Genomic DNA, 9,995 nt, shown 5'->3' on the forward strand with positions numbered 1-9,995 from the left:
CGGAGATTGTGGGGAATTTGATCTCGAGCTCCTCTAGCAGCCGCTCAACTACACCCTAAACTACCTCGTGGATCTTCTTGAATCCTGCATCAATCGCGTCATCTACCTGGATTCGGATCTCGTCATGGTTTACGACATCTCGATTTTTGCACACGACATTAGTAGACTTAAAACTCGAGATTTTAAGTCATGAATCAACTCGAACCACTAATGCCATTTCCTAACGCTCCTATGAAACAAGCCTCAGAATTCAACAACTTTTATTTGGAAAAATCTCACCGCTTCTTAACACTTCTTATGTACTTCATCCGTCCACAAAAAAAAGTCATGTTTGAGGGTGGACATGAGTTTAATAAAGTTTTTTCAGTTGTTGAAGTAGAATAAAAATATAATTTATAGGTGTAGTGTTAGTTCAAAAAAATAGATAAAAATACATTATTAGTTAAAAAATAAAATATTATAATTAAATATAGTAGATAAGGTATGATGTGATAATTCCAAAAGTGAAATGAGACTATTTTTCGTGAACGGATGGAGTGTATGTTTATTAGCTTAAGGATATGTTTAAATTTTTTTATCACGAATAATATAATAAAATATAAATTTATCACTTAAATAAAAATTATATTTTTATATTTTATTTGTTTTGAATAATATATCTATTCATCTTTACAAGGAGAAATAAAATTATAACACCTTCCCATAAGAATAAATTGTACATAACCCAAAAAAAAGGTGTAGCCCAAAATTTTATACATGTACAAATTTTTTATTACGTCGTAGCAAATGAAATGTAAAGTGATTAATAAAACTTATATCTTCCTTATACCTCAAAACAAACACACCCTAAGCAAATAGCCTGAACACCATCATAGTATATTATGTTCATCACAGTATATTTACCACAATGGCACCCCAACCCAATCTCTGCACAAACTATTTCAAAACCAATTGATATACTTAAAATTGCCTATCAACAGGCAATTCTCGAACCTCATTAAATCAATTAGAAGATTCGTCCCAAGCAGAAATACTACAACTTTCACGTAGAGAACTCATGAAAAAATGGCAATAACCTCTTCTCCAATTCCTGTTTAAATCAATTCTTCATACAAAATTGCAACTTCAGAACAGACAAACCATCTCAATCGGCAGCAAGCATACGAGCGAAAGCTTATGAAACTCGAATAGAGTGGACAATACATGACCCAAGTTTAGAACAGTTTCACAGAAGAAGTAAGATCAGCCCATCATTTTCTTATAACTAAAATCATCACAAATCAAGCGCCATCAAGCGAAGATCTTTCCAAAGCCAATCAACCTCATATGTACTTGGATGAAGCATAGAATAACTATAATGTTTTAATTACTCATTTCAGATACAAGAGCTACGCTGCTTTGTGAATCAGGGTTTCTCTTATCAAATCAACAGCACCAGTGCAAGGGCGAGCGCTACTTATTGACAAAAATCTTGCCATTTTATTGATCATTGCAAAGCTTAACCTTAGCTATGAAATCTATTTTCCAAGCTACCAATTCTGTTCACAAATGAGCAAGCACACTAGTACACTCGAGCTTTGGGAGGGAATGTATCAATTTCATCATCAAGTGTGTTCATATGAACTGGCCTGTAGTCAAGTCGAACCTTCTCATTTTCCCAGTATCTGCAGACCACATACAGAGTATCATCATCAATATGGAAAGGCTGTTTGGCAAAAGGAGCTTCTACATCAGAAAATAACATTTCTTTCATATCAAATAAAGAATGTTTTGCATGGACTAGATGCCCCCCACCATCCTTTCTACTTCTTTGGTATCAGGCACAAAAATATAGGTGACTGTAAAGTGAGCACTACAAAAAACATGAAACCAGATAGCAGTCACAAGCGCACACAGCCTCTAGAAAACATGAGCATGTAAACGTCTAAAACTTGAGTTTGGTCATACGACACAAGCTACATCAAGGATAGCAATAGCAAGCAGGACCATCAGGTTGGTAAATATTTGCACTAGACACTAGCATGTGAGGCTACCCTACCTCCAGCATCTATTTCAGTAAGCTAATCATATACTATTATTTGATTCCACCATCACTTGATCCAGCCAAAGTATAATTACATAACCTTACAAGTTATATAGGTTTTATCTATACATCCTGCAGACAGAAGATGGACATAAAAGCTTACCCTAATGTATGTCGCATCCAGTTCTCATCATCTCTTTTCTGCAACGGGAAACCATTGGAATAGTTAAGTGGAAAGATGAAAAAAGGGTAAATAATAATAATATCCTCAACCAGAAAGGCAAGGAAGAAGGCTCCTTGAAGCATGCTACCGAATGCAACTGATGCATATTACTATTTCTGTATTGAAAGAATTCAGGGAAACAGGTCAGCCAAAGAATTTAAGCTCACCGTAAAATCTTCCCTTGCATGAGCTCCTCTGCTTTCTTGCCTCGCCTCAGCAGAGTGCATGGTTATACATGCATTAATCAGAAGATTCTCCAACTCAATAGTCTCTATCAAGTCTGAGTTCCTAAAAATTGCAGAAATAATAATAGTAATTAACCAAAAAAGGAAAATAAAGCAAATAAACCACGCTAAACTGCAGGTACAACAAGCAGAAGGAGTGTTTTAGAGACAAAATACCATATCAAGCTTCGGTCCTTCAATTTGACATCATGAAAACTCTCCCAGGCTTTATCAATCAACTGACAGCCTGAAAGTGACAAAAATGACTTGAATACTTGATGGCACTGAATATTAGTAAATCAGGAAAACTCTGCTCTCTCGCATACCTTCCTCCAATGTTTCTTGAGTCCGAAACACAGCAGCATTGTTTTGCATCACCCGTTGCATGTTCAACCGGATCTTTGAGGTGGGAAGGGTACCATTTGAGTTACGTAGCTTGTCCAACCATGAAAGGGTCTTCTCTCCGGCATCCTTTTCCAGTTGTCGTTGTTTTGCTCCTGTAACATTACAATTGCATGTATCAGAAAATATAATAACACGAACCATATGGTGCCCAACTAACAGTTCAAGAAAGTTTTAGTCACCTGGCTTCTGGATCTCTGCAACCCTATTTGCACAAGCCCGACCAAAGACAACAATGTCAAGAAGTGAGTTGGCTCCAAGACGATTGGCACCATGAACAGATGCACAGGCAGCTTCCCCAGCAGCAAATAAACCAGGAATAACAGCATCAGGATCATTACCTTTGATGGTAACCACCTTTAAAAGAACAGACAATCAGTTGTAGGGAAATCCATATTATTCATGATATCAGCTCAATGTCGAGTAGCAAATTCTACCTCTCCATGGTAATTTGTGGGAATACCACCCATGTTATAATGGACAGTTGGTAAAACAGGGATTGGCTCCTTTGTCACATCAACACCAGCAAAAATTGCTGCGGTTTCAGAAATACCAGGAAGTCTCTCCTTTAGAACCTCAGGAGGCAAATGATTCAGGTGAAGGTAGATATGGTCTTTCAAGGGTCCTGTAGAAAGACAAGAATGCGATGTTTGAGGATTCAGAATAAGACAGTGGATTTGCAAGAGCATCAAATTCATATTCTTCATGTATGCTCTCATACATTTCCGATGACAACCAATAGTGCTTCAACACATCAGTTCTTCTGAACTGTCAAGCAAGAATTTCAATTTTCATACATTTCTAGAAAAACCCATAGAATATTGTATGGATCTTCTGGCAGCAGCAGCAGCATATGCAGTAGCACAGCCTACATTTCTAGATTGAAACTGTAAGAAAATACTAGGAGTAGCCTTCAAAAGACAGGCAATTTTTGTGGGAACATTCTGCCAACAAAGATTTATGGATATTGACCATAAGTAGACAGTGAGCAGTGTGAAATCTAAGATCATTGCTTTAGAGCTCTGCTATTATAAAATGAAAAGAGAAAAGCACACCTTGCCTTTCTCACATAGATTTGGAACTAAGATAAGCAACATTAGATATTTTTAGATAAACACAGAAACAAACAGATCTTTAAATTTGAAGTTTAAATCAACATCTCACAATCCTTAGATTACATACCAACACCACGACCTTCCCGGATCTCCATAGTCATCGATCTAGATACAACATCTCTAGATGCGAGATCCTTAGCCGTCGGGGCATACCGTTCCATAAATCTTTCACCTTCACTGTTCCTAAGAATACCACCTTCACCTCGGGAACCTGACAGTGGTGTATCAAGAGAAGAATATTAATAAACCTAGCAAGCTCAATCAAGAGAAACAAAACAAATACCAAATGTAAAGGGACAACATCAAGGCCTTAAATAGATAGACCTTCAGTGATGAGACACCCAGCACCATATATGCCTGTGGGATGAAATTGAACAAACTCAAGGTCCTGTAAGCAGAAACCAAACATCATTAGTCAGAGAAAATTCTACTAACCGTAAAAGAACTTTGAACCCTCCCAAAACTCCCTCAATCCAACATTGTGGCATTAAATAACATTAAGCAAACCTCGAGTGGTAATCCTGCACGTGCAACCATAGCATTGCCATCTCCAGTGCAAGTGTGAGCAGATGTAGCGGAAAAGTATGCTCTACCATAACCCTGCGAGATACAAGAAAATTATCAACTTTCATCAGGTGCAGCCACAAATATTGGAACTTCTGTGAGCCTAAAATGCATTTGCAAGATTTTTTTTACCCCAGTAGCAAGAATTGTTGAGGCAGCACGGAATCGATGTAAGGTGCCATCCTCCATATTCAATGCAATTACACCCTGGCAGCTACCTAGTAGTATCCAGGAGAAACAATTTGATGTTATATCAATATGCATGCATTTCAATATAGGATGATGAGACAATCCATTAACTAATCAAAATCCGGAAAAATTAAATGAGGATCTCCACTGCCCCATAGAAACAAGAAAATATGAGACATCCAGTACCCATCCCAGGTGCATTCAAAGGAACAGGTAAATGCCAATGCCAATGCAAATGATAAATGAAGAGAGACTGAAGAAATATTGTCAAAACTTACCATCATTGCCCATTAGTAAATCAAGGGCAAAATATTCCACAAAGAACTGAGTATTGTGTTTCATAGCCTGGCCGTATAGTGTGTGCAACAAAGCATGTCCCGTTCGATCAGCAGCACAAGCACAACGGTATGCTTGTCCACCTATAAAAAGTAGAGACCACTCATTTAAATATTCCATCTAAATTCAGGGAACTGTACTTCTACTAAAAGTTACATTATACCTTTTCCAAAATTCAAGCTTTGTCCACCAAATGCACGCTGATATATCTTCCCATCTTCTGTCCGGGAGAATGGCAGCCCATAATTCTCAAGTTCAATAACTGCTTTTGGTGCTTCCCTACACATGTATTGAATGGCATCCTGATCCCCTGGGGTAAATACAACACCCATCACATAGATTATTAAAAAGAGGAGATTTTAATCACTCAGGATGGAAATTGTATAAACTAATCCCAGATTCACAATTTCCAGACTTCAGGTTAAATACTCGAACATTGTATTTAATAAACAAACAGCACCAAATCCGTTTCGCAGGTTATTGACAAAATATACAGTAAGAATAGAATGGTGATTGTCAATATTGATTCTTCTTTCTACTTCTGACCAAAAAGGCATTACAAAGCATACTCTATTTGAGAGAATATACACAAAGAAAGTAGAAGTTCCTCGAGAGAATGTGTTCATTAACTATTGTACAGAAATCCCAATTCATATAACAGTTGTGCAAGTTGATGAAATTTTGGGGATTCTACAAATAGAGCACATGAAGAGGTCTATGATACCAAGCTTAACTCATTAGCCTGAAAGATCTCTCAAGTAGAAAATAGTTTTGATGTAATCCAGTTAAAAGAAAAAGATATGATCATTTCAATTGTAATATCATCACTAAGCACGAATGTAGATTCATCCAAGAAACAACACAAAAAAGTCCTTTTAGAAGATAGTGACTAAACTAGAGCTTTTGATTAAATGAAAAAAACTTCATGTTAGAGCGAATCCAAGGACCAACATACCAAGCCAATCGCTTCCCTTCACTGTGTCATACATGTGCCATCTCCAATCATCCTCTGTCATATTTCCTAATGCAGCATTTATTCCACCCTGTAAAAATTGTTTACAGATAGATGTTAAAGACACAAACATATTCTCATGGCCAATATACAACATAATTCAAAAACATAATTGAGAAGGGTGAACTAAACAGAAGCAGAAAGTTAAATCATAATCAGAATTATCAAAAAAAATAGCCAAGAGGAGGGGCTAGCCAAGAGGAGGGGCAAAAAGAGGAACATGATGCGTGTATAACATGTCCAGCCAAAGAGGCAACTGCCTTAATTCGAAAATTCTCTGGCACTGTTATGTAAATAATTGTATCCTGTTTCGGCATTGAAAACTTTGATCATATCCAAACTATGGGGAAGGAAATAATTATCATGGGGTACTTATCCACTCGGTTTAGGAGCAAGGGGAAAAAGGTGAACAAATAGCTTGAAAGAGTTGCATCACCTGAGCTGCAACGGTATGGGAGCGAGTAGGAAATAGCTTGGTAATGCAAGCAGTGTTGAATCCATGCTCTGATAGCCCTATCGCCGCCCTCAGCCCCGCGCCTCCTGCACCAACCACCACCGCATCGTAGGTGTGATCCACAACCGTGTATGAAGGCGCTGCTCCACTCTGTTAGAAACCATAATACAAAGATTAAATACAGTTGCCAAAGAGAACAAAAGGAATAATATCTCGAACACACTGCAAATCCAACAAGTTAAACTCAAGCACACCGATAAGGCGAGAACAGGATAAACTAACACAAAAAACATATCATCTAATATCAAACACTTCCAACTTCAAAACCCCCAGCTAATCCATCGAGAATAAAACCAAATCCAGCAATAACAGAAAGGAAAAAAAAAAAAAAGGATCAAGCAAATAATTTATCATGAAACAACTTCGCAGAAATGCTGAAAACTGAACGATTAAAGAGGAGCGGCGAATGAGACGTACAGATGTTGAGAATAGACGGCGAACGGAATCGGCGGCGGTGGATTTAGAGGAAGGAATGCGGATGCCACGGGAAACGCACCGCCACATCTCTGCTCGATATCGCTATAAGCGTGAGTATCGAATAAGAAAATCAATGCTGATCTAGTGCGTGTGTCTGTGGCTAACTATGTTTGAGAGAGGGATTCTTGGGGCAGATGGTAGAGAAGGGGAAAGGGTAGTCGAGAGAGAGGAGCTAGAGAAAGAGATTTGTTAAATTCTTGGGAGTGCTAAATGGCTATTAAATATCCTAATATGCCCTCCGTTGTCTGCTTAAATACATTAATGCCACTCCAATATGTGAAAATTTTAGGCTTGCAACTCATTCACCCTAGTACCTCATAAAATCATAAAATGATGTACTCCCTCCGTCCGCTAGGAGTATGACACTTTGTTTGGGCATGAAATTTAATAAAATGGTTGGTGATTTTTATATAGTGAAGAAAATATCCCACCATTATTTGAAATGAATGGTTGAAATTAAATAAGAAGTGAGTTTTTTATAAATAAGGGATATTTGTAAGGATAAATGATAGTAAGAAAAATATGTGGGACCATGTCCTAAAAAGGAAAGTGACGTGCGTACTCTTTGCGAACACTTAAAATGATAATTGTGACATACTTTTAGGCGGACGGAGAGAGTATCTAATTTACCATTTTCGTCTGCCCATGTAAAATATATTCATTCTATTTTTGATAAGTTTTACACTCACAATCAAATGAGACCCTTACTCCATACAACACATTCAACTACTTTATTAAAACTCGTGTCATTTAAAAAATGTTATGAGGACGGAGAAAGTATAAGGTAGTAATAGCATAGATAAATAATCTTGCTATCAACAACATTCGGTAGCCAAGATAAGTTAACAAATAACAAGTCGACCCGTCGCAACTTGAAGGCTCGGCCTTATTTTAGTATTCCACCTCAAAAACTAATATCACTTCTTCCAATGATTATGTATCCAAATTCATGGTTATATTTTTCCTTGTCCACCATACCCCTGTGGTTTGCAAGAATTGAGGCTTTGGCGGTCATATCCTATGACAAATTGGGCGATCGGCATGGCGCGGGGAAAAGGGGTTGGATTGTGCAACCATGTTTATTTCTCTTTTGGGAGTGGGTGAGCATTTGTTGTTGTAGCAATATGCATGGGATTTCGGTTCAAGACCAAGAATATGGGGGCCGCGGGGGTAGGTTGGTTTTGTGTGTTGTGCTCGAGGGTGAGGTGCGGTGGTGGGCGCCATGGAGCTTGGGGGCCATGGTGGGGGTGTTATGTGCGGTCAATTTTTATGTAGGAGTATCTATTTTAATTTTATTAATTACAGCATTTTTAATCATGTATATCAAATACATTCTTAGTCAATTAGGTGTGTTTTATAAATTCAAAAGAGATGAAAAAAAAATAATAGAAAAATTTTATCACATTATTTTCTTTTGCCTCATGTTTATTAAGGAGTAGAATGTATATAATATTATTGCATCACTATTTTAAGATAATATTATTATTAATTAAAGTGAAAAGAAAAAAATAAAAGATATCCAAATTAGTTTTTAATTTATATGAAAAAAAATTATTATACTAAACATGTAAAAAATGGAAAATATTGAAAATATTTCATCTAAAGAGAACACACCCTTATTGTTCATTGCGAAAAAGTTCAGATCTTATTTTTTTTAAGAAAGCATTTATGCTGTGGGATACACATAACTAAAACGAAAAGATTAATATGGTCGCACAAATAGGCAAGAAATGATGAGTTCGTAGGCACAACTTTTTTTCGATTTATGTAATTGAGGGGTGATGTCAAAATATAGGTGGAGATATTGAGATAAAAGAAAATTTGAAGCAATCCAATTTTAGAGAGATATTTACAAAAAAGGGCAGGGCACGAGCGGAGGTTGGTGGAGGCTCTTTTGAATCTTGATGGAGAAATGGACGCGCTGACGAGTTTGCAGCCACGACGGAATTAGCCACGTGGCTTATGGCCCATCCACTATTTCCACATGCTGTTTTTCCTCATTTTTCCAATTTTTCTACTTTCAGTTCACGCATTTGAACCAGTTTTCTTAAATATCGCCCATCACAACTCAAAATATAAAACATTAACATACATGACTTTGCTCCAATCTTGAAGAATTTTTCCAAAAATATCATAATGTTTAAATTGCATTATTTCAGTACATAATATTCAAATATAAACAAACCAAACAACTTGTGAATTATTCCACGCTCGTTCGATAAAAAATTTGTTCCAGCTCATCAATTAAACAAATCAGATTTAAATATAATAATATTCGCTTCGATAACTCGTAAACTATATCGTCAAATGGTTTAATTTGAAAATATAATTATACTATAATTACTAATAGTTGTATTAAGTATTTATTTAACTCTATTATATTATTATGATAAAAAATAATCTACTTTCAAAAGAAAATAGCTAAATATTTTAAAAATAAATTTAAATTTGAAAATTTTGTTTAGGCTTGATTAAGCTTGTGCAACTCGAAGTATTTGATAAACAAAGCTCGAGACTCGACTTGACTCGACAATAAATAAGCCAAATTATAGCATGACATGTGATTTGAATGATATTATAATCTTTCTTTTGGGTTGTATCTAATAAATAAAAATCACATATTAAGAGAAAAACTATTAAAAAATAAAGTCAACGCTGATTGTATTTGATAAAAAACAACGGCATAAAATAAAAATGGATCTTTAGCTCCGACATCCTTGGCGCTTCAACACAACCCTAGGACTTCAGCTCAATCCTAGCGCTCAAGCCCAGCTCAACGTTAGCGCTTCAGTCTTGCCAAACATCAACCTCGATGATTAGCCCCACCGATCGTCAACCTTGATGATCAGCCCCGCTAATCACCAACTTTGAGTGTTAGTTTCAAGACGAAAATTGTTGTAACGAAACTTGGGCCAA

General features: G+C 36.6%; 1 protein-coding gene across 1 annotated transcript; it reads right to left on the minus strand.

The window, feature by feature from the left end:
• Positions 1–1,230: 1,230 nt before the first annotated feature.
• On the minus strand, positions 1,231–7,311 carry LOC131023895 (succinate dehydrogenase [ubiquinone] flavoprotein subunit 1, mitochondrial). The gene is made up of 16 exons (XM_057953539.1): positions 7,020–7,311; positions 6,525–6,692; positions 6,032–6,119; positions 5,240–5,386; positions 5,019–5,159; positions 4,684–4,769; positions 4,495–4,587; positions 4,312–4,375; positions 4,055–4,198; positions 3,310–3,497; positions 3,055–3,229; positions 2,797–2,967; positions 2,648–2,717; positions 2,414–2,534; positions 2,187–2,224; positions 1,231–1,664 (listed from the first exon to the last, which is right to left on the minus strand). The coding sequence occupies exons 1-16, from the start codon at positions 7,104–7,106 to the stop codon at positions 1,562–1,564; spliced, it is 1,884 nt and encodes a 627-aa protein (XP_057809522.1). The 5' UTR covers positions 7,107–7,311; the 3' UTR covers positions 1,231–1,561.
• Positions 7,312–9,995: the final 2,684 nt, after the last annotated feature.

The sequence above is a fragment of the Salvia miltiorrhiza genome, chromosome 4 (genome assembly GCF_028751815.1).
Source record: "Salvia miltiorrhiza cultivar Shanhuang (shh) chromosome 4, IMPLAD_Smil_shh, whole genome shotgun sequence".
Classification (NCBI taxonomy): domain Eukaryota; kingdom Viridiplantae; phylum Streptophyta; class Magnoliopsida; order Lamiales; family Lamiaceae; genus Salvia; species Salvia miltiorrhiza.